This window comes from Myotis myotis, unplaced genomic scaffold (assembly GCF_014108235.1).
Source record: "Myotis myotis isolate mMyoMyo1 unplaced genomic scaffold, mMyoMyo1.p scaffold_m19_p_7, whole genome shotgun sequence".
Classification (NCBI taxonomy): Eukaryota; Metazoa; Chordata; class Mammalia; order Chiroptera; family Vespertilionidae; genus Myotis; species Myotis myotis.
The window spans coordinates 906,501-930,000 of NW_023416379.1; the positions used below are offsets into that span (position 1 = coordinate 906,501).

Consider the following 23,500-nt stretch of genomic DNA (forward strand, 5'->3'; position numbering starts at 1 on the left):
GAGGGCTGGAGGGCCTGCAGGTGGCTGCGGGGGGCTGTGGGGGCCTGTGGGGGGCTGTGGGGGCCTGTGAGGGCTGGAGGGCCTGCAGGTGGCTGCGGGGGGCTGTGGGGGCCTGTGGGGGGCTGTGGGGGCCGGCGGGGGGCTGTGAGGGCTGGAGGGCCTGCGGGTGGCTGTGGGGGGCTGCGGGGGGCTGTGGGCTGCTGGCTGGGAGGGGGCGCTCCACGGCGAGGGTTTCTGGGAGCGGCCGCTCATGCTGGGTCTCCTGGGCCACCTCAGGAAAGGGCCGGCGGGGACAAGGGTGCGCTGGGGCCGTGGGCTCTGTCCTGTGTCACTCAGATGCCACACGCGTGTGTCACGTGCCCGTGTGGGGAGCGGGGTCCCCGCCCCTGGCTGCACACTCTCCCTGTGGCCAGCTCACCGGGGGCCGGGAGGCAGGGGGGTGGCTTGTTCCTTCCAGCTGTGACTCAGCACTAATCAAGCTGCCGGGGGCTGCCGGGGCCCAGCTGGCCAACGACTCCCTGGCATTTCACACGAGAAAAACAAGATAACGAGGGGCTGTCCGCCCGCCTGCTGGGCGAGCAGGAAGCGGGGGAGTTGGGAGCAGCCCAGCCGCCCTGAGCTGGGCTCATCCACGTTCCCAGACGCTCCGTCCTGCCCGGCCCGAGGCAGCCGGTCCCCCACGGCCCAGCCTCCTGCGCCCCAGCAGAGGGGGAGGCACAGGGATCCAGCACCCCAGCCACAGGAGACTCGGGGTCCCAGCCCAGCTCTGCCCCCCAGTCCTGCCAAGTGCTCCTGTGGTCACCCCCCTGCCCCCCCCCCCCCCGGGCCATGCGGTGGATTGAAGACACGCACAGCGAGGGCCCGGTCCCAACCCCAATGTCTCTCTGAGGACCACACGCCAGTGAGCGTGGGAGCCTGGACTCGGGCGCCCAGGCCCTCGGAGCCCAGCACCCAGGTTCGGAACCTCCTTCCGACCAGCGACTCAGAGCAGGTGCTCCCAAACTCAGGAGGCGAGTGAGCCACAGCCCCGGGCAGCGGGCAGGGCCGCGTCGAGGGTGCCAGCCGGCTTCCCCGTGACCCTGGAGGGGCAGCGAGGACACCTCACGGCCCCGCCGGCTGGGTCAGGCTGTCGGGGCTGCCGGCGGCTGTGGCCCGGGGGTGCAGGTGAGAGCGCGGCCCCCACACCAGCCTTATAAACAGGCCTCGGGGCGCGGTGGGGGGACCCGGCTGGGGGGAGGTCGCCACGGCTCCTGCTGCCAAGCGAGGGCCAGCGGGCGCGTCTGCACAGCCGCCACAGCTGCCGGGGCCGGCCACCTGCTGCCTCGGGAGCGTGGCCGCGGCCGGGGATGCCATTGGCGTGGGAGGAGGTTAATGGAGCTTTAAAAGCATCCAGATGCTGCGTTTGGCCCCGAGGAGCATCGAGTTCAGAGAAACGTTGGCGCGTCACAGAGAAGAGCAGGAAACAGAGAGAACCCCAGCGACAGCGCCTCCGCCCGGCTGCCTGGGCCGCTCGCTCCCGGACGCGGCCTCTCTCCGCGGCCTCCCCGCTCCGTGGACAAAGGGCACTGGTCCTCCTCCGAGAAGCGCACTTTCTCCGCAGAGATGTCCGCTAAGCCAGCTCAGCCCTTTCCGGCATGGGGTGGGGGGTGGGGCGCATGGCAGCAGTCACTCACCCTGCAGGCTGTGAAATTCACAAACTCAAGGAGACTTTGAAGGAGGGGGGCGTGGGGCGGGGGGACAGGGGGGCGGGGCCCAGGCCTGGGCAGCCAGCAGTCACCAGGCGCCCAGGCAAACACGTTGTCTTCCTTCTTATTATGTTTTTGCCTTTACGTGGCAGTACATTCCGGCTGATGGGTAAGGTCTGACCCATCCATCCTCCAGACAAATTTTCAGCTCAGACAGGAAGCCAAGGACGCAGCTGGAACCACTGCCACAGCCCCAGAGCAGGTGGGGACGGGGCGTCCTGGAGGCGGAGCCTGGGCCGAGCAGGTCGCTTCAGAGGCGGCGGGGGCAGGTGCAGGCCCCACGCACAGCTGGCTGGCGTTTCCCCGGTTCTGCTCTCGGCCCCTTTCTTCGGCTCTTCACACAAACCCTCCCGCTCGAGGTCAGAGGCACGGTCATTACTCGAAATAATTAGCAGCTTACATTTTAAAGCTGTTTTTAAAAAAATGGAAAGGCTTTAATTATTCCAAGTTCAGCTCAGTCAGCCCTCACCGCGCCTTTCGCACGTGGCTGAGGTCTGGTCCCGGCCCGGGGAGGAGCCACGCTGGGGCCTGCCTTGTCCGTGGTGGGTCAGCGAAGCCCTGAGTTATGACTGATTGTCTTTTATTGTGTTAGTCCTCAGCCGAGGACATTTTCCCATTGATTTATAGAGAGAGGAGGAGAGGGAGAGAGGGACACATCGGTCGGTGGCCTCCCGCATGTCCCCTGACTGGGGCTGGGATTGAGCCTGCAGCCGAGGCAGGTGCCCTTGATTGGAACTGAACTCGGACCCTTCAGGCTGGGGCTGGGGCTCTATCCACTGAGCCACACAGGCCAGGCATGCCTGTGCTCCGTTGCTGAAGGACATGACGACCTGTGGGCATAGGTTACGGGGCCGTAAGTGGAGCAGGAAAGCGACTTTCCAGGGCACGGTTTTTGCCAATGCTCCTCTGTGCCTTTGTACATGATCAATACATGATCAATGTTTGGTTAAGGGATGAGGCAGGGTCATAAACTCAGGCAAGTTCTGCCTCCAAGAGGCCCCCAAACGGAGGGCTCCCGGGGGTGACACTCCTACAGCTGTTTCCATCCGGCATCCTGTCACGTTGGCGGTTCTGAGAGTTGCTGTGAGGCTGGGAGTTGGGACTTCAGGTACATTGAGACTCACTTCCTACAGTCACCACAACGTGGAGTGGGGGCTACGTGAGTGCAGACACAACTAGGACGAATGAGCACGTGGGACCTAAATGAGCTCATGAGGTAACTGAATGGATCCTTCTGAAGATTTGAGAATCCTGTGAAATGGAAAGTGCCAAACACCGAGAATAAACTCACAAAGATGCATCACACACATCTGTTGAAAGCAATACTAACCCTAACCCTACTTCCAGCCCTAGCCATAACCCTAACCCTAACCCTAACCCTAACCCTAACCCTAACCCTAATGCTAACCATACCCTAACCCTACCCTAACCCTACCCTAACCCTAACCCTAGCTCCTAACCCCTAACCCTAGCCTTGCCCTAACCCTAACCCTAACCCTAGCCCTAACCCTAACCCTAGCCTAAACGCCCTAACCCTAACCCTAACCCAAGCTCTAACCCCTAGTCCTAACCCTAACCCTAACCCTAGCCCTACCCTAGTCATACCCTAACCCTAACCCTAGCCCTAGCCTAACCCTAGTCCTAACCCGAACCCTAACCCAAACCCTAGCCCGTAACCCTACCCTAGCCCTAACCCTAGACCTAACCCTAACCCTAACCCTAGCCCTAACCCTAGTCCTAACCCTAACCCTAACCCTAGCCCTAGCCCTAACCCTAGTCCTAACCCTAACCCTAACCCTAACCCTAACCCTAGCCCTAACCCCTAACACTCCCTAACCCTAGCCCTAACCCTAACCCTAGCCCTAACCCTAACCCTAACCCTAACCCTAGCTCTAGCCCTAACCCTAGTCCTAGTCCTAACCCTAACCCTAACCCTAACCCTAACCCTAACCCTAGCTCTAGCCCTAACGCTAATCCTAACCCTACTCAGCGTTTTGAAGACGGAAGGTGTCACTTTATCATTCAAACCTTGAGGCCTAGCTCCTAGCTCTCCACCCGGTGTACCCATACATGGGAGGGCGTGAGCCCCCCATCTTTCCCGCCCCCCGCCCCCTGCTTTCATGGCCTCAGCTTTCCTTTTTCTGAGAATCGGGCGGTGGGATCTGGACCCTCGGGACAGCTCTGCCTGGGTCTCTGAAGGGATGAGCTGTTGGTACTTCTGACCCGGCTGATGGGCAGGCACCCCCCCCCCCCCCTCAAGGGTGCAGACACCTTGCCGCCCGCCACCAGGCCCCCCCGCCCCCCGCCCCCGTCTCCCTGGACGGCTGCTGCGTCTCCCCCCTTACACAGGCCCCCTGTTTGGAACGGAGATGTGTCCCTTCGTGCCCCAGGCATTTCCCAGGTGCCGCCTTCGCAGTCGCAGGCACGAGGGGACGAGGTGAAGCTGACAAGTGCCCCAAGGCTTCTGAGCCCAGACGTGGCTCCTTCCTCACGTGCTACACGGGCCCTCAAGCCCGGCCACCTCCCCCTCCGCCTCCCACCCCCCCCAACCGCCCACCTTCCTGGGCAGCACTTCTCCCTCCGGGTCCCCTGAGGGCCTCTCTTCCTCCTTCTCCAGCGCCCGTCACCGGTGTGACAGCGCCCCCTAGGGGACCTTCTCAGCACATTGTCTTCTCAGGAGTCACCAGGGCTCTGGGCAGGATGCGAAAGGCCAGAGGGACCTGAGGTGCCAGCGCACCTGCTGCCCAGCACAGAGCCCAGCCCGGCCGCGGGCCCTGTCCGCACGCCGTCCTCAGCGGCCGGTGCACGTGCCTGATGGGAGCAGATGGCGCTCGGCCGTGACACTGTTGCTGATGCGTGTTCTTCAGAATTAACACTAAGTCACTGAGCAGCAGACGGCAGAGCACCGACGCCTCCACCTGGAAGTCGCACTGTCAGAATCACAGGAACGGAGCCGCTTCCCATGAGTCGGGGCTGCTGTCCCAGAGGCTGCCCCGCACGCCTGAGCCTCGCACCTCTGGGAGCTGAGACGGCAAACGCCCCCTGCGTGGGCCTGAGCAGCCCCGTGCCTCGTGGAGAGGCTGGCAGAACACAGAGCGAGATGACGGCCACCAGACGGACGACACGGGACTGAACGTTAAAGCCCGTTCAGGGGCAGCGTCACCCGCACGCTGTCTGCACCACAGCAGCGCCTTCCGGCTGCGGGTGTCACTGTCCCGTCCCTCGCCTCCCCGTTGGGACGTGGTTTGGGCTCCCTTACGAGCCGGGGTGCGGGCTGGCTGGGCTGCGATGCTCGGGGTGCTGCACTGGGGGACATCTGGCATCTCTCTTCTCACTTCACCCCCGTTGAGACCCTGTGAGGCCTGGGAGCTCCAGTCTCTGGGGCCTCCTGTCCGGCCAGGTCAGCGGCCATTCTGCCCCTCCCCCGGACAGCCAATGGCCGAGGGAAGGGTGGTCACTGGGAGGAGCAGCCTGGTGCTCCTCACACCCTTCCATTTCCCAGGCGATCCTCATGGCTGTACCAAGAATGCAGCTCCGTCCCGGGAACCAGCGCCTCAGACAGGACTTCCCGACCCCGGGCCACTCGCCACCCCAGGGCACCCAGCTCCCCGCCTGAGGCTTCCTGCCGGGCTCTGCGAACCAGACGGACTCAGGTTCCGGGGGAAAACAACCACTGAGCGCGTGCACTGCACACACACACACACACACACACACACACACACACTTAGCACATGCACTGCACACACTTAGCACATGCACCACACACACACACACACACACACAGCACATGCACTGCACACACACTGAGCGCATGCACCACACACACACACACGCACACACACACAGCACATGCACTGCACACATACTTAGCACATGCACCTTGCACACACGGAGACCTCAGGACGTGTAACTCAGAGGGGTGGTCTGTCGACCTATGAGCCAGGAGGGCGGGGGCATGCAGGAGGCAGACGATCCATGATTCTCTCCCATCATTGATGTCTCCCTCTCCCTTCCTCTCTGAAGTCAATAAAAATATATTTGGAATAAAGAACAAACCCACCAGGCCACTGAGCATCTTAGAGCGACACATCGCACGCAGCAGGGACGAGGCACTGGCGGGCGCGGGGTTTGGGGCGGCAGAGGTGGAAGGCGGTCCCTGGAGAGCTGCCGGCCTGGGCTGTCTCTCTGGGCTGCGAGGTCCAGGCTGGGTCGTGCTGAGCCATCGCCCTGCCCTCCGGGTGAGAGGAAAGGCAGCGAGGTTCTTTGTGTCACTTGTCAGTGTTTGGGCTCAAGCCCTCCTCACACCACAGCTGCATATTTGGGGTGGCGCCCTCCCCGCTCCAGCAGCCGGCGGCGGGCACGGGGCCGAGGAGCGCTGGGGCCGAGCTCTGTCAGCGGGAGGGGGTGTCTCTGAGCAATGTGCTCCGGTGGTTCATTCTCCGTTCTCAGGGCCAAACCGTCGGGTCAGCAGGCGGCTCCGTGCAAGTCACGTGAGTGCACACCTGGCAGGCCCGCTGGTCTCCGTGCCACCTCCTCCGCGGGCACGCCCGGGGCACGCCTGCCCAGACCCGGACACACTGCCCCCGGTCACGGCTCCGTCTTTGTTCCTGTCCCACCTGAGCCAGCAGTGCTCCTCCCGGCTCCTGGGCTCCGGCTGGTCAGCCAGGACACGGAGAGGGAAGCCGGGGCGGTCAAGGCCACGAGTTTACAGCCATCTGGTAAACGGCAGCCCGTCTGCCTAACCCTGGCCGCTCAGGAGTCAATGATTCACACCTTCCCCGATCGCGGGCAATGGCTCCTCGGGGAGAGCGGCAGGAACCAGTGCGCGCCAGGTGTCGGCCGCGCCCAGGGACGAATAAAGGCGGGAAGAGTCCATCTGGCGCGTCAGCATAAAGCGGGCGACTCTTCGATTGGGATCCTCCCCTGAGACCTCCCCTCGACCCCGTTCAAACCCTCAGCACGCCCTCCCTCTCGGGAGCACCCACCTCTCCCTGCCCCCCACCCCCAGCACCTCACCCTGCCTTTCTCTCGCGAAGGCCCTTCCTTTGTGCCTGTGACCTGTTCCCTGAGCCCACGCGGCCCACGGGCTCACTCCTGTCCCCTCTGTAACTTTCTAAACAAACATGTGGTCGTTTGAGTTCCTGGCTCTGAGTCCTTTCTTTGCCGAACTCAAGAACGGAGGTCTAACTTCGCCGGTGACGACTGGTGGGGGCTGTCTCACCGCCAACGTCGCCCGACCATGGCCGCCCGGGAGCCGTTCCTTTCCCCGGGTCCGCGTCCCTCCTCCGGGGCCGGGCAGGGCGCCACGCCGGCTCTCGGCGTGCTGGGGGGTGGGGGGGAGGGGAGGACGCAAGCATGTCGGGTAGGAGCGGCCACGCCCGTGGAGGACTTCTTGTGAGCGTCTATTTGCGCCAAGACTGATGACAGAAGCTGGGAGCAGGACCTCAACGCTCCTGCGAAGAACAACGCTGCCATTTCCTCTTCCGGTTGGAAATGACAGAGGAAGGTGAGGGAGACCCGGGCATGGGAGAGGCGGCGGGCAGGTTCCAGGTGAGCGAGGCGAGCGCCCTCGGTGTCGCGCTTCCAGGTGGTGGCGCCGGCCCTAGGCGTGTCCCCTGGATGCACAGAAACAATGCGCAGGGCTGGTGCGGGCAGAGGCCTCCGTTAGAGCAGCGGCCGGCCTGGGCGGGATGCCCGCCTCGCCCTGCCCTGCCAGGAGTTTACGCTCAGATCCCCCGTGAGGGGACCTTCCCTGGGGCCCTTTCCTCCTTTACAACCTTCTCAGAGGGGCGTGTGCCCGGCTGGAGTCCCACAGACCCAGGCAGGAGGGACCTGGCACACGGGCGCCTGCTCCCTGTGCAGCCGGCACCCTGCCGGTGGTGGCCCGGCCTGGTGCCGGCTCCGGTGGCTCCTCCGCCCGCCCCGCCTGTATCTGAGCAGCGTCTGCCCGGGTCCCGGGGGAGGAAGGGGCCGGAGGGCAGGGTCACGGGCCCCAGTGAGACGGGCAGCCTCAAAGGGCTCCTCAGACAGTGAGGGAGCTGAGAACGGTGGGCGTCTCGTGTGGGCACCCTCCCCCCGGGACAGCTCAGGGTGCCAGGAGGCAAGGGCTGGGGGAGTGGGGGGATGGGGGCAGGCCTCCTGCAGCAGGGGGCCCTGGCCTCCCGTTGGCGATGGGATGTGGGTCCCACAACAGGAGGCGGTTCCCGGGCCCCGCTCCTCCCCGGGGACAGAGCCCTGAGCGGCCGTGTCATCCAGACCCTGGCCCCGTCCCTCAGGACCGAGTCCCATGCAAACCCCAGACTCAATGATGGGAGAGAAGCAGCGGTCGGCTGCCTCCCGCTCGCCCCCCACTGGGGATGGAGCCCGCAACCCGGGCCTGTGCCCTGACCGGGAATCGCACCGTGACCTCCGGGTTCACAGGTCGCGCTCAGCCCCTGCGCCACCCCTCTTAGCCTCGAGGCACTTCAGGCTGAGACCGTGGTTTGCTTCCCGGGCTGTGAGGGTGTGGGGCCACCTTGTTCCGGGGGCTCCTCGTTTGCTTCATGGAACGCTCCCCACCTTGCTCCTCTCCTGACAGGACAGACGGGCCAGGATTTCCGTCTTCGTGCCCCTCGGGGCGTCAGAGTTCAGTGGCTCGTGGCTCGTGATAGGACGCGTGGGCTAGGGCTCGGGCGGTGAAGGACCTTCCCTCCTGCTCATCTCCTTGTCCATCGTGTGCTGCCTCTCCAAGCGAGGCCAGGCCCGGCGCCCTGCCGATGGCTGGGAGCGGACTGCGGCCTTGGCGGGAACACGGCGTCCCCCAGGGCCTTCGACCGTGACTATCAGGAGGTTGAGGCCAGGACATGGCCGGAGCAGACACATCAAAGCGCCGAAGGCCACCAGCCTGCCGCCGGCCCGGGCTGTTCCTTTCCGGTGTTTGCCACCATGGCGTCGATCGGGCACATCGGGAGCTCTCTGTTGGCACCGGCTCCTCCTGGCTCCGCCAACGCCTGACCGTCAGCAATGCCGCCCTCCAAAGCCCTCGGCAGGAGAGCTGGGCCGAGGTGGCAGAGGCCGGGGCGCTGCCTTCCCGGCGCTGACAGAACCAAGTGCTGAGCAGCGAGGAGGAGGCTCCCATTGCAGATGGAGGGCTGATGGGTCTTGGGAAGCTGCCACCCCGAGGCCCCTGCTCCTCAGAGGAGCCCACATCGGGCTAATCCTCGACCGGCCGCGGGGTGCAGGCCGGCGTGGGAAGCGGCCCTCTCCCGGGGGAGCACCCACAGTCAGGTCCCTTCGTGGGAAAAGAACACAAGTGACTTGTACACACGGGAGTGATGCCCCCCCCCCCTTGTAATCGGGAAACGCACCGTAAACCCCGGGCCTGTCTCCGCCCAGCAGGCGAGGCGAAGAACGAGGACCAGGGAGCAAGGTCCAGGCAACGCCGCCCGCACCGCACCTGCCCAGTGTCACCTCCCCGAGGAAAAGGGCTAGGGTCCAAGTTCACACAGGTGCGCAGGAATGCTGCTCCGTGGACTTCCCTGGCACCTGCACGCGGGCTCCCTCTCGGGAGCCACCCCCTCCCCCCACAGGTACACCACCTGTACCCTCCTCCCTCCCCAGCTCCCAGACCCTTCTTCTGTCCCGTGTTTCCCGAGCCCATTTCTTCTGCCTCCGGAGGGAAAGGAACAGCCACCAAACAGGTGAAGGGTGGTTGCTACAGTTTTGCTCCGAACCACAAAAAGCTAGGAGCGGCTTCCGTGTGGACACAGGGGCCACCAGGTGAGTGACAGGAGGGTCACGGAGACAGTCCTGATCTGCACTTAATCATGCCCAAGGCTGGCCCAGGGCTAGGTTCCACTGAAAAGTGAACAGCAGAAACACGTACAGATGATCCCAGGCATGTGAAACAACGTGTGTGGATGTGTGGCAGCGGCTCCCACATGGCTGAGTGATGTGGGCTGCGGGAGGGGCAGCAAGTAAACAAAGCTGGACCAGGTGCATGTGACTGAGTGGATTCAAATCCCGCGAGAACGTTGTGACCACGCCCTTCCTTTGCCTCGTGGGATCTGCTGTGAAATAAAGACTCGGCTCGCAGGCCGTGGCGCTGTCTCTCCATCAGAGAGGGCCGCGTCCCACCCAGACCCAGCCTTCTTCTCTTGTCTGTCTTTTCTCATCCTTCAGGCTCACCCATGGCCGTGCCGGCCGGCACAGGAGGCAAGCCAGATGTAAACTAGAGCGAGAGACAGCGGATGTGGGATGCCCCTCTGCCCTCCCTGCTGGAGGTCCAGACTCCTGGGCCGGACCAGCCCCCTCGGCCCGGCCCCCTCCCGGCCCCCTCCCGGCCCCGGCCCGGCCCCGCTCATGGTGACTTGCCCTGTGAGTCACTCTTCTCTTCCTATTTCAATTCCGTTCCCTCTCCTGGAGGATGCACACAGAGTGCCCCTCAGGCTCAGCTCAGACGCCGCCCTGTGGGCCCGCCTCCTCCCCGGGCATCTGGGTCCTCGCTGTCCATGGCCCCGCCTGCCCATGGTCCCTCGTGTCACAATGCAGCCACCTGCCCGCTGGCCGCACCCCCACTCATGGGAGCCAGGAGGTCACGGGCAAGGGCGGTGCCTGCTCACAGCTCTAGCGCGGTCCCTTCCCCAGCTCCCCGCACATCATGGCGCCAGCTCCGTGAGCATGAGCGCTATGCGGAGAAGTAAGTCTGAGGGGCTGCCCAGCACCCCCCAGAGGAGCCCCAGGGGGCAGGTGGAGGCCGCACTGCAGGGCGCCGGGTGGAGGCAGCGCCCGCCATGGACGCCGTGGTCGGATGCGGGGCCGGGGGAGCCGGGGGAGCCAGGGTAGAGCCGACCTCAGGCAGAGGTGAGATGGGGCTCCTGACGACGCCCGCTAGGTGGATGGTGTTGGCCTGAGTGATGGGGGGGTGGGGGCTGTGTGAGCCCCTGAATGGGAAGGCGATGGTCAAAGTGCCCGAGGCTGAGAACCTAAAGCCAATGAGAAGAAAACCATGATTTTCAAAAATTACTATTTTCTGTCTTATTTTATTTTATTTTTAATTTTCTCTCTTTTAAAAATATTTTTTTATTGATTTCAGAGAGGAAGGGAGAGGGAGACAGAGATAGAAACATCCATGATGAGAGAGAATCATGGATCGGCTGCCTCCTGCACGCCCCCTACTGGGGATGGAGCCCACAACCCCGGCATGCGCCCTGACCGGGAACTGAACCGTGACCTCCTGGCTCATAGGTCCACGCTCAACCACGGAGCCGCTCCGGCCCGGCCATTACTATTTCCTCTGAGTCAAGGTCATATTGCAGGTAAGTTGAGTTGATGTTGGTTCGGAGTTCAGTTGAGTGCACAGGCCTCCCTCAGGCTCCGAACCCACGGGTGAGCGGATGAGGAGAGAGCCGTGTAATGAATGGACTGTCCACCCAGAGGCCCCGGGGCCCCAAACAGTGACGCTCCCGAGTGGGGGGCCCGTCCTGCTGGCCTCACACGGAGAGAACGGCTCTGGGGCCCGAGGTCCATTGGCAGAGGACGCCACCTGGGGGGCCGCCAGCCCCCGACGGCGCACGCAGGACCTTCCTCACAGGGACCCTGCCAGGCAGTGCTGGCTGAGCCCCGCCCGCCCAGGGGACTGGACGACCCAAGCGGTGGGCTGGGCTGACTCAGGCTGGTCCCATCTGTGTCTTCCTTTCCTAGGGACGTGGCTTTGGGGCGTGGGCGTGGGGTGCTCTTCGCGGGGCTGGAATGAAAAGCAGCCGCGAACACGGGGGTTTCTCACAAGGACACACAGCAGGGCGCCAGGCCACCTCCTCTCCAGGCGGATCCCGGCAGCGCCCGCCAGTCCACCTGCCCGGAGCTGAGGAGGCGGCGCCCGAGGGGACAGATCAGGGGACAGATCGTATCTCCTGTCTTATCACTCGGGGAGCTACCCAGCCGAGGACACCACGCCCCCTCCCCCCTTCCCCGATGTCCCTCAGAGCAGGAGCCAGGGCCACACAAGGTGTCTTTGTAAAAACATGTTTCCTTTAAAATCCGCATTCTTCCTGAAAATGTGGGAGTAGTACATGGGTGTCTACTGTCCAGACCAGGCTGTGCTGAGTCTCCTGAGAGGCGCGCTGCGTGCCGGCGGTGTGTGCATGGGTGTCCACGTGTGTGCGTGTGCGCACATTGGTATTCCTCGGTGCCCACCCTGCGTGTGTCCAGAAACCACCTCGCCATTTCCAGTGGACGTTGAGAAACGCGCTCGCCTAGCCACGCCGAGGGCTCCCCGCCTCCCGGAGAAGCAGCTGCTGAGCCAGGAATTCACAAACAGGCCGGACCGCCTGGGCCAGCGGCTTTCGCAACACTTCCTGGGGCCCTGCTGACGGCAGGAGAGCTCACCCGCACGCGCCGGCCGGCTGGCACTCCGACGGCTCCGGGTTCAGCAGCCACGTGCCGCCACGGGGGCCGGAGGTGAGGGCCACGGCGCGAGGTGACCCCGCAGAGGAGGGACGGCTGGGCTGGGGGTGCCCTGAGCCCCAACACCTGGCCCTGGGCTCCCATCAGCCCGTGACGCTTCCTAGGGTGAGCTGTCTGTCTCCAGGGACGTGTGTCCTTTGTTCCTCAAGACTGAAGTTCACGCTGCACACTGACCGTCTGTGGGCGTGGAGGGTGCGCCGTGTCCCTGCTGGTGCGAGCGCGCTCGTCTATGGTGTGTGACGACTGTCTTCTGGAGCAGGACGCCAGCCCCTGGCTGCAGGACCACGTCTGGAAACGAAGGGGAGGGTAAGGACACGCGCGTGCGCACACGCACACACGCACACACACGCACACACGTGCACACGCACACACACGCACACGGCTGAGCCGGCCTCTGGCTGTGCCGGGCGTGGCTGTGGGTTGCAGCAAAGGTGAATGAGTCACCTGGGCTGCTTCATGGCCTCAGCCAGAACCAAGTTCACCACCTCCCAGCCCAGTGACTATCGCCTCTAGCTCACGGGGGGTGGGGGGGTGGTGAGACTCGGCGCGGCTGACTCCGTGCCCTCGGCCCACGGCGCTCCTGCAGGGACCGCAGCCCGCGAGCCCGCTGATGGTTGACGCCCGTCGGGGGACGATGGACCGGAGCCTGCGGAACGTGCTGGTGGTGGCCCTGGGCTTCCTGCTTCTCTTCACGGCCTACGGCGGCCTCCAGAGCCTGCAGGTGCGCAGCCCACTCGCTCCTCCGGCCTCAGGAATCCAGGTCACAGGCGGGGACCCGGCTTCGCTCCCTGTGAACCTCGCCCCCAGCTCCCCGAGCAGCCGTGGTGTGGGCCTCCCTCCCCGCGCAGCCGGCACACCCTGCCGGTGGGCGCTGACCCTTGGACCCGCAGAGCAGGTCGGGGAGGCGACTGGAGAGGACAGCTTTGCCTCTGGGTGGGTGGTTGACAGGAGGCGTTGGGGGAGGTGCTGGAATGTGTCAGAGTCCATGGGACCCTGGGGGTCAGGGCCGCTTCCAGCAAAGCTGTGACCGTGGACAGCGGGGGCGTCGGTGTGACCTCGGGGCTGCCTCTCCCCCGGGTCCCTCTGAAGGGCCTGGGAGGAGACTGGCTGCTCGGTCCCAGGCAGCTACCCTTCCAGTCTGGTCTTTAACTGAACTGACCTCCGGGGACCCCAAGGCAGGGCACCTCCTCATCCTCCAGGGCTCACGCAGCCCCCACTCCTTCTAGAAAAGTCTCCTGACTCCACGGCCAACCTCAGTGCCCCCCAAGCCCATCACCGACGCTGCTGACACCTGGCAGCTCTGCCACCATCCCTGACCCTCAGCCCTCTCCCCTGGGCCCAGCTCCCTCCTCCTCCTGCCCCACCCCCCGGCCCAGCTGCCCCTTCTGTCCTTGGAGGGTGGGGTGTCAGGGCAGGAGGCCTCTCAGCCACCTCCACCCTGCACTTTCCCTCCGGGGTGTCTAGAAGCAGCTCCCCCCACCCTCCCTCCTTCGGCTGGAGAAGGGCCTCCCCGGGCAGCGGCTGCTGGGGACTCGGGGCTGCAGAGGAGCCGCCCTGGGCCCGGGCTGGCCGCTGAGGGGCCGCTTTGTCCCCACAGAGCAGCCTGTACAGCGACGAGGGCCTGGGCGTGACGGTGCTGAGCACGCTGTACGGTGCCGTGCTGCTGTCCTCCATGCTGCTGCCGCCACTGCTCATCCGGGCGCTGGGCTGCAAGTGGACCATCGTCCTCTCCATGGGCTGCTACGTGGCCTTCTCCCTGGGCAACTTCTACGCCAGCTGGTACCACGGCCGCCCGTCCTGCCCGTCCTGCCCGTCCTGCCCGGGGCGGCGGCACACGCTCCAAATGGCCCCGGCACCCCTGCTCCTGCTCAGAATGAGCTCGGCTTCTGCTCGGCCGTGTCCGGCTCCGCCCCCTCCCGCCTCCCAGTCCCCTCTGCCCCTCCTGCGGCCTGGGTGGGCCTCCCTCGGAGCGGGGACTTTCGGGGCCCAGTGACGACCGAGAATCCAAGCGTCCAGGGCGGTTTCAGGGAGACAGTGTGGAGGGGACCCTCACCCTCCGCGCACAGTGGGCAGCCCCCTGAGCCCACCTGCTCCCTGAAGGAAAGCGACCCCCAGGGACTCTACGCGCCCCCCCCCACCAGGTGCACCCACCAGGCCTCCCTGTGAGGGACCCGCTCGCCACCCAAGCCTCCCCATCAGGAAGGCCTCACAGCCCGTCTTGTTACCACGGAGTTTCCATGCAGCCCATGCACGCAGCCCTCGCTGTCACACGGGAGCTGTGAGGGGCTCCTGGACCCGCCGCTCTTGTTCTTTTGTTTATATTTTTATTGATGTCAGAGAGGAAGGGAGAGAGAGAAACATCCATGATGAGGGAGAACCACGGACCGGCTGCCTCCTGCACGCCCCACACAGGGATGGAGCCTGCAACCCGGGCCTGTGCCCTGAGCGGGAATCGAGCCGTGACCTCCTGGTTCATAGGTCGATGCTCAGCCCCTGAGCCACGCCGGCCGGGCTGGACCCAGCCCTCTTGATTGTAGTCTCGGCTCCTGGCCGTCGCCGTCCACCACAGGGGAGGCCCTGGCCCTGCCTTTCCTCCCCCGAATGCACCTGAGCCAGGAAAGGGCCGGCTCCGCCCGCGTCCCGGGTCTGATGGGTCAGGGGATGGGCCCGCCAGCCCACAGCACAGCCCTGCCCCGGGCCGGCCCGGCTTCCTCCCCGCGGAGGGGAGTGTGGGGGCCGCGGCACCTCACCTCAGTGCTTCCCCGACAGGTACACACTGATCCCCACCTCCATCCTGCTGGGCCTGGGCGCGGCCCCGCTATGGTCGGCTCAGTGCACCTACCTCACCATCGCGGGGAACTCGCACGCAGCGCAGGCGGGAAAGGAGGGCCTGGACGTGGTGAACCACTATTTCGGCATCTTCTTCCTCATTTTCCAGTCGTCGGGCGTGTGGGGCAACCTCATCTCGTCCCTCGTGTTCGGCCAGATGCCCACTCAAGGTGAAAGGGACGGGCTGTGATGACCCTGAGGGTCCCTGGTCCCAGGTGCGCGCGTCCTTACCCGGGACCCGAGCGGGTGACCACGGGAGGCCCTGCAGGCGTGGCTCTCCACCTGCCCCTGCCTCGGCGTCACCTGCTCCCTGGCTCCTCCCGGGCCGTGTGGGTGGCCTGAGGGTGCCCCTTGGTCCTGGCCTCGCCCTCTGGGGGCTGAGAGGCGCTGAGGCTGCCTGTGGAGCCTGGGTCTACGCACTCAGCACTGTCCTCTGAGCCCGAGAACAGTCCGATGCCTTGTTTTCCCACTGAACTGACCCGCTGACCAGCGTGTCACATGCTGAGACCACTGACGCCTCCACCGGTCTGAACATTTGCTGACTGACGTTTTTGTTTCTTTTTTATTATATTTTTTGTTTTGTTTTTAATATATTTTTATTGACTTCAGAGAGGAAGGGAGAGGGAGAGAGAGATAGAAACTCAAGGATGAGAGAGAATCATCGATCGGCTGCCTCCTGCACACCCCACCCTGGGGATGGAGCCCACAACCCGGGCCTGTGCCCTGACCGGGAATCGAACCCTGACCTCCTGGTTCACAGGTCAACACGCAACCACTGAGCCAGCCCGGCCGGGCTGACTGACGGAAGGCCCTGGCCAAACGTGGGTGTAAAGCGTGTACCTGTCTTATGTTGCCCTGGGATGTCCGAGGACATAAGTCTCTGATTCTCACAGGAGACCTTTACTGATGGGGGAGTCCTGACCCCTGACCTCTGGGACCCCTTCCAGCCCCGGCCCTCCAGTCTGCCCGCGTAGGAAGTCCGGCCCTGGGGAAACTATGACACCCGCCTTCCCTCCCCCCGTGCGATGTGATAGCTCCCATTTCACTCTAGCAGATAAGGAAGCTAACGCTCAGAAAAGACACAACATGGCCTGCCGAGGTCCTGGGCTGGCAGAAACGGGTCTGAATGAGGACCAGCCTTCCCGACACCCATTCCCAGACCCATTCTTTCTTCTAATTAATGTGGAAAAGTTGAAACTGTTCATTTATGTCAAAGAGTCATTGCACCAGTAGCCAACATGGATTGCACGTTTGTCCGAACTGGCTTAAGATCAGGCGTGCGGACACGGGCCCCCGGGGAAATGTCCTCGGAGACACTTGGCCACACCGCCTGCTCTGTGACACTGAGCCGTGCTGATGTCTGGCTGGGGGTGGCACTTCCACTCCCCGTGTCCCACATCCCATCAGCTTCCCCGGGTTCTCACGCCCCCGCGCCTCCCCCCCCCCCTCCCCAGGGGCCATCCCCGAGGAGCAGCTCCTGTCCTGCGGGGCCAACGACTGCCTGATGGCCACGGCGCCCGGCAACAGCACCCAGCGCCCGTCCCAGGAGCTGATCTACACGCTGCTGGGCATCTACACAGGTGTGTGGGGCACGGAGCGTGTCTCCTGGGGTTTGATTCCTGCCTTTCTTGCCGGGGCTTATAAGTCTCTCTCCTCTACGGGAGGCCGCGTTCCCATAGAGACAAAAAACAGGAAAGGGGGAGAATGGGCCGAAGGGCAGAGAGCACGGCCTCCCCGAGCGACTTCCCAGGGCGGCTGGCCTCAGCCTCATCGCGAGGTTCTTCCGAGCGCAGTCTATTCCGTGTGCGACGCCCGCAATCCCCCGGTCACACCTCTTGAGAAGGTCCTGGGTCTCAGGGCAGCTCTGGACTCACCCGTACCTCCTAGGAAACACGCAGCTTCTTCACCCGTGACCCCCTCTCACAGGCCCCTGATGGGGCTTTGGGGGCAGTGTCCTAAAGGGGGTGGGGTCCTAGCGGGTGGGGGAGTGTCCTAGAGAGAGGAGTGTCCTAGCGGGAGGGCAGTGTCCTGAGGGGGAAATGTCCTAGAGGGAGGAGTGTCCTAGCAGGGCGGGAGTGTCCTAGTGGAGGGGGAGCAGTGTCCTAGAGGGGGGGCAGTGTCTGGGGGGGGCAGTGTCCTAGCGGGTGGGGGAGTGTCCTGGGGGGGCAGTGTCCTGGGGGGGCAGTGTCCTAGCAGGGGCTTAAAACCCATGGGGACCGTGGGGAAGGGACTCTGGCCACCTAGTGGGCAATGGACACGCCTTCCCCAGGACGGCACACGGCAGGTAGGGGTGGTTGGGAGGGCTTCACAGTTGACATTGCCAGAGTGCCCTGCGCCAGGCGTGGTGACCACTGTGTGTAGGAACCAAGGTGACAGGAGACCTGAGTGAGTCAGCTGTGGTCTGCAGGTCCCACCTGCAGTTGGGATTTGAGGTAGACTGTCACCTCCAGGGAGGAGGAAGGGACAGTGGAGCTGTGTCTGTGGCCCCCTATGGCCCATTGCTCCTGGTCCCATGGCTCCTGGTCCCGTGGCTCCTGTCTCCCACGGTTCCTGTGTCCCATGGCTCCCGGTCCCGTGGCTCCCAGTCCTGTGGCTCCCAGTCCCATGGCTCCTGTGTCCTGTGGCTCCTGGTCCCAGACCAGTAGCAGCTGCTGTGCTTCCCTTTCAGGGAGCGGCGTCCTGGCCATCCTGCTGGTCGCGCTCTTTCTCGACCCCATCAGAGAGGCTCCGGACAAAACTGAAGGCGAGACGCCATCTGTTCTGTCCACTTTGCTGTCGACATTCAAGCTTTTCAGAGACAAACGCCTGCGTCTCCTCATGCTGCTGCCCATGTACAGCGGGTTCGAACAGGCCTTCCTGGCAGGCGACTACACGAGGGTAGGGCCTGGAGGGTGGTGACCAAGGGTAGGGCCTGGCGTGTGGTGATGGAGGGTAGGGCCTGCAGGTGGTGACTGAGGGTAGGGCCTGGCGTGTGGTGATGGAGGGTAGGGCCTGGCAGGTGGTGATGGAGGGTAGGGCCTGGTGGGTGGTGACTGAGGGTAGGGCCTGGCGGGTGGTGACTGAGGGTAGGGCCTGGCGGGTGGTGATGGAGGGTAGGGCCTGGTGGGTGGTGACTGAGGGTAGGGCCCTGGCGGGTGGTGATGGAGGGTAGGGCCTGTTGGGTGGTGGTGATGGAGGGTAGGGCCTGGCGGGTGGTGACCTGAGGGTAGGGCCTGGTGGGTGGTGAGGGGTGGTAGGGCCTGGGGGGGGGACTGAGGGTAGGGCCTGGCGGGGTGGTGACTGAGGGTAGGGCCTGGCGGGGTGTGATGGAGGGGTAGGGCCTGGTGGGTTGTGATGAGGGTAGGGCCTGGTGTGTGGTGATGGAGGGGTAGGGCCCTGGTGGGTGGTGACTGAGGGTAGGGCCTGGGGGTGGGTGATGGAGGGTAGGGCCTGGACGGGTGTTGATGGAGGGTAGGGGCTTCAGGTGGTGACTGAGGGTAGGGCCTGCGGTGGTGGGATGGAGGGTAGGGCCTGGCGGGTGGGTGACCTGAGGGTATGGGGGCCTGGTGGGTGGTGATGGAGGGTAGGGCCTGGTGGGTGGTGACTGAGGGTAGGGCCTGGCGGGTGGTGATGGAGGATAGGGCCTGGCCAGTGGCTGCATGAGGGAAGGCGGTAGGCAGGTATATAACTTGCTAAGTGACCCTCCCCCGATAGGTAGCACTACTTTTAGAGCAGTGTTAGGTGGAACGCACAGAAATTTCCCACATGCCCTGCCCCCACACCACAGCCCCACCAGCGGGTACGCGTGCTGCCACCTGTGACTCTGCACCCACATGTCCGTCACCCATGTCTGGAGTTGAGACACGGGTCCCTCTTGGCGCTGGGCATCCTGTGGGTGTGGACGAATGTGCAATAACATGGACCCCATGGTGGTGTCACACAGAACGTTTCGCTGCCCAAACCCTCTGTGCTCCCTGGTCACCCCTCCCTCCACCTTTCCCACCTGCCTCCTGGGCCGAGTAGGCAATGACCAGCCCACCAGGAACGGCTCCCATGCACCCGGCACATGCTGAGCAGGCAAAGGCGTCCGGACATCTGTCCACACCATTAGAACAGGTCTCTCACAGGCCCAGCTCCGGGCTAGCACTGGATGGGCCGGACAGAGGCCCCCGCCAGGTCGGAGGGACAGGCCGCAGCCAGGTCGGAGGGACAGGCCGCAGCCAGTCCAGCAGGACTGGCGGCAGGACAGGCGGCAGGACAGGCGGCAGCAGAACCGCCCACTCCCGCCGCCAAGCCCGGCCGGCAGAGCGTGACGGTCCGTGTCCCCACAGTCCTACACCACCTGTGCCCTCGGCATCCACTTCGTGGGCTACGTGATGATCTGCTTCTCGGCCACCAACGCGCTGTGCTCCGAGCTCTACGGGAAGCTGGCGCAGTACACGGGCCGGGCCCCGCTCTACGCCCTGGGTAGGTGGACGCGCCCAGCTCCCCCAGGAGCACACACCCCCCCCCCACGCACCTGTCCCAGGGGCGGCACAGCGGTGTGAGCAGGGGCCCCCGGGGGGCAGTGTGACGGGGCAGCGGCGGGGGCAGCAGGGGTCACGCAGCCCGTGAAGGTGCCGTGACCCGTCCTCGGCCGTGGCTGAGGCGGGAGTAGGAGAGGGTTCTGAGGGCCGTGACCTGGGCCACCTGGTGCATGAAGGCTGAGTGTGAAGCGCCGGACTCCACGCCAAGCACACGCCACCTGCTCCCTTTCGGGAAGGACAGAGAACGCGGGGATGAGAAATCGGGGCCTCACACAGTTACCTGGGCGGGGCCTCGGGGGTCTGTCAGCAGAGGGGACTGGGGCCGAGGAATTTGCGTCTCCCTCTCTTTTCCATCCTCCATCGCCCTGTGGGGTGACCCTGCCCACTTGGCAGATGAGCAAACTGAGGAACAGAGAGGGGTGGTGACTGCCCAGGTCACACAGCCTCAGGGACCCCTGTGTCGGCAGCTTCTGGAGGCCCTGAGCTGCCCTGTGGCTACATTCTGAGGACACAGTGTCTGCAGAAACCCAGCCCATTGGGGCAAAGTCAGGGGGACTGGCCCAGGCGGTGGTGCTGGCCTCTCCTGCTGTCCCCGCCCCAGCTCCCTTCCCCGAACGAAGAAGCCCTCCTCTCTCACTTCTGAACCCCCATAATGTGGGGCTCCTCCGCCCAGGCAAGACAGGGTTTCCCTCTGTGACCCCCCCGCAGAGCAGCGATCAGACCCTGTCAACATCAAATCCACCTGCAGGAGGCGACCTGGAGCATTTTTGTTTTTCTTCAAAATATATTTATTGATGTCAGAGAGGAAAGGAGAGGGAGAGACAGATGGAAACACTAATGATGAGAGAGAATCATGGACCGGCTGCCTCCTGCACACCCCCCACTGGGGATCGAGCCCACAACCCGGGCCTGTGCCCGGACCAGGAATCGGACCTTGACCTCCTGGTTCATAGGTCGACGCTCAGCCCCTGAGTCCCGCCCGTCGGCCGGGCCCGTCTGGATTGTCTTCAGGAAACACTATTCACACCACGAAGCGATGACCAGGAAAAGATCCCTCACTGTGAGCTCGCGGACACGCTCGCCTGTGGGCGTGGCCTCACCCGTGCGCCCCTCCCCGCCCGCAGGTGCGGCCACCCACCTGTCCTGCATCATCGCCCTCCTGCTGTGGAGGCCGCACCCCGACCAGCTGCCCGTGTTCTTCGTGTTCTCCGGCCTCTGGGGCGCGGCCGACGCCGTCTGGCAGACGCAGAACAACGGTGAGTGCGCAGCACGGAGCCCCTGCTCAGGACCCCCACCCGCTGCCGTGGGGCTGGTGGGGCAGGACCCGCCGCCCTGACTGCCGTGTCCGAGGTGCCTGTGGGTGGCTGGCTGGCCCGTCTTCCTCAGTGAGATGAGCCATAGAGGAGAGGGTGTGGGGGAGCCACCAGGAGAGAGGGACACAGGGTGAGGGGGGCCACACCCGGAAGGCGGGGGGCGGCGGGCTGCCTGTGGCTGAGAATGAGGGATGAGGATGGGCGCCGTAGCCCTGAGCTCCCACAGGCCCATCTGTGGCCCGTGAGGGGGTGTCGGGCCCCCCTATAGCAGGCCGCCACCCGTGCCCTGGCATCTGCAGCCGGGCCCGCCGCCCAGGCCCTGGGAGTGGCTCTGGGTGGAGGGGAGCCGCCTGCCGCACCGCCGTCACATCAGCCTCAGTCGGGAAACACCTGGGACAGAGACTGGGGGGCTGGTCCCCCCAAGCCCTGAGCCTGCCGTGCCCGGCGGTGCCTGCACAGAGCCGGCGCCCGTGGCCTCACGAGTCCTGGTCTCAGGTGGCCCCTCCCAGCAGCTGAGAAAACATCTTCAGACAAACCTGGCGTGGGTGGGTCTCCAGGCGTGGTTTCCACGTCGTTCCTGCTGCTTTGGGAGCGGTGGCGTTCGAGGCCTCGGGGCTGTCACCTGGAGGGTCTGGGCCGAGGCCCACACCGGGAGGAAGGGCTGATGCCTCACAGGCCAGGCGTCGGCCATGCTCAGCAGCAGAAGCGGAACTCACTGGCTCTCCTTGGCATCGGCGTGTAAACCACGCCTGGCCACGCCACCTGCGGGGATCCACACCCCCTGCCCCGGGAGCAGAGGGGGCGTGTCTGTCAGCATCGCCGGGCGGGGGTGGGGGGGGCACCCGGTGTTCCACTGGGCCCTCCGCAGGCAGACGCCACCTCACTCTCTGAAATGCTAGCTGACGGTCTGAATTCACCTGGATTTCATTTTATTTTAAATGTTTTTTAATTGACTTTAGAGAGGAAGGGAGAGGGAGAGCAGGATAGAAACATCAATGATGAGAGCGAATCAGGGATCGGCTGCCTCCTGCACGCCCCACATTGGGGATCGAGCCCACAACCCGGGCCTGTGCCCTGGTCCGGAATCGAACCTCCTGGTTCATAGGTCGATGCTCAGCCACTGAGCCACACCAGCCGGGCAGTTCACCTGGATTTTAAAAGTATTTACACACACAGGCCGGGTACGGGAACGGGGTGAGAAACCACACGCTCTCTACAGCCACGCCCAGCCCCACGCGACGGCGGCAGGAGGGCTCGGTCTCCTCCTCCCGGAGGCAGGGCCGCGGCTTTCACGCCTCTCATCAGGGACCAGGAGCCTTTGTGGAGAAGTTGGTCCGTGCGTCTGTCTCACAGGCGACGGGAGGCTCGAGGAGTGACGGGCGGGCAAAGGCTCGGAGAAGGCGCGCATCGAAAGCAGTCATCCCGTCTCTTGTGCAGAAAAACGGCGGCTTTTCTTGGGAAGCTCAGTGGTGGGGAAGCGGTTACTCATTTGAGATTTCCTGGGGCGGCCGGTCTGCGCGGGCGCGAGGCTGCCCAGCCCCCGGGGGCCGCGGGCACTGGGCCGTCCGCACGTGCTCGGCGCGGCTCTGCCACCTGCCAAGAGCTGCTCTCGGTTTTGGTTTCTTGGATTTTTCTTTCTAAACAGCAAATTGGGCCCCGACACGGCCCTCGCCGCAGGCGCGTCTCTGTGAGAGCAGCGTGGGCCACGCCCCAGTGAGCGACAGGGGTGCCGCCCCGCCCGTCCGTCGTCCGGTCCCCACGTGACCTGACCCCCAGCTTCCCGCAGGCTCAGCAGCTCGGAGGCCGGAGCCCCACCGGCCGCTGGGTGTTTGCCGCGGGGCGGCCCCGGCCTCTGCCCCCGCGTGGAGCTGGGCCCTGGCTCCTGCCTGTTTATTCGCGGCGACAGCGTGTGAGAGACACGGGTGCTGTTGCCATAGCAACCCTCACATGCCAATGCGCCGCCTTTCAGATGCAGAAGGTCTGGTCTAAGAATACTCCCGCGGCCTGGCAGCCACCATAGGGGCTGCTTTCTGGCAGACAGACTGGGGAACCTGACCTTCTCCCGCCCCATCCCCGTCCCCCACTCCCAGTGAGACGCTGCCCACCATCCCCGTCCCTGTCCCCGTCCCCCCACTCCCAGTGAGACGCTGCCCACCATCCCCGTCCCTGTCCCCGTCCCCCCACTCCCAGTGAGACGCTGGCCACCATCCCCGTCCCCGTCCCTGTCTCTGTCCCCGTCACCCCCGCCCAGTGAGACGCTGCCCACCATCCCCGTCCCTGTCCCTGTCCCTGTCCCCCCCTCCCAGTGAGACGCTGCCCACCATCCCCGTCCCTGTCCCCATCGCCCCCTCCCAGTGAGACGCTGCCCACCATCCCCGTCCCTGTCCCTCCCTCCCAGTGAGACGCTGGCCACCATCCCCGTCCCCGTCCCCGTCCCTGTCCCCGTCCCCCCCTCCCAGTGAGATGCTACCCACCGCCCTGGTCTCGGCCTCCCCTCGCTGGTCTAGCCTCCTTCTCCAAGGACGGGGTCAGCGTCAGCACTGCCCCCCACATCCCCCCCCCGTCTGCCCTGGGAGGAGGGGGCCACAGGGCAGGCTGAGAGCAGCCTTTCTTTTTAGGTAACTTTTTATTTTTTATATGTTTTTATTGACTTTAGAGCAGTGGT

The 23,500-nt window shown here is 64.6% G+C and overlaps 1 protein-coding gene across 4 annotated transcripts in view; it reads left to right on the top strand.

Annotated features, from left to right (window-relative positions):
• The first annotated feature begins 11,765 nt into the window (after positions 1-11,765).
• The window catches only part of UNC93A (unc-93 homolog A), a 13,095-nt gene continuing 1,360 nt past the window's right edge, over positions 11,766-23,500 (top strand). Inside the window, exons 1-9 of one of the 4 annotated variants that reach the window (XM_036317913.1) lie at positions 11,766-12,182; positions 12,293-12,494; positions 12,775-12,909; positions 13,786-13,967; positions 14,958-15,187; positions 16,472-16,597; positions 17,686-17,894; positions 19,328-19,463; positions 20,647-20,778. In XM_036317913.1, the coding sequence (XP_036173806.1) occupies positions 12,799-12,909; positions 13,786-13,967; positions 14,958-15,187; positions 16,472-16,597; positions 17,686-17,894; positions 19,328-19,463; positions 20,647-20,778 (1,126 nt within the window). In that variant the 5' untranslated portion in view covers positions 11,766-12,182; positions 12,293-12,494; positions 12,775-12,798. Of the gene's footprint in view, positions 12,495-12,774; positions 12,910-13,785; positions 13,968-14,957; positions 15,188-16,471; positions 16,598-17,685; positions 17,895-19,327; positions 19,464-20,646; positions 20,779-23,500 lie in introns of all 4 variants that reach the window. The other 3 variants (XM_036317914.1, XM_036317916.1, XM_036317917.1) reach the window with 3 other exon arrangements.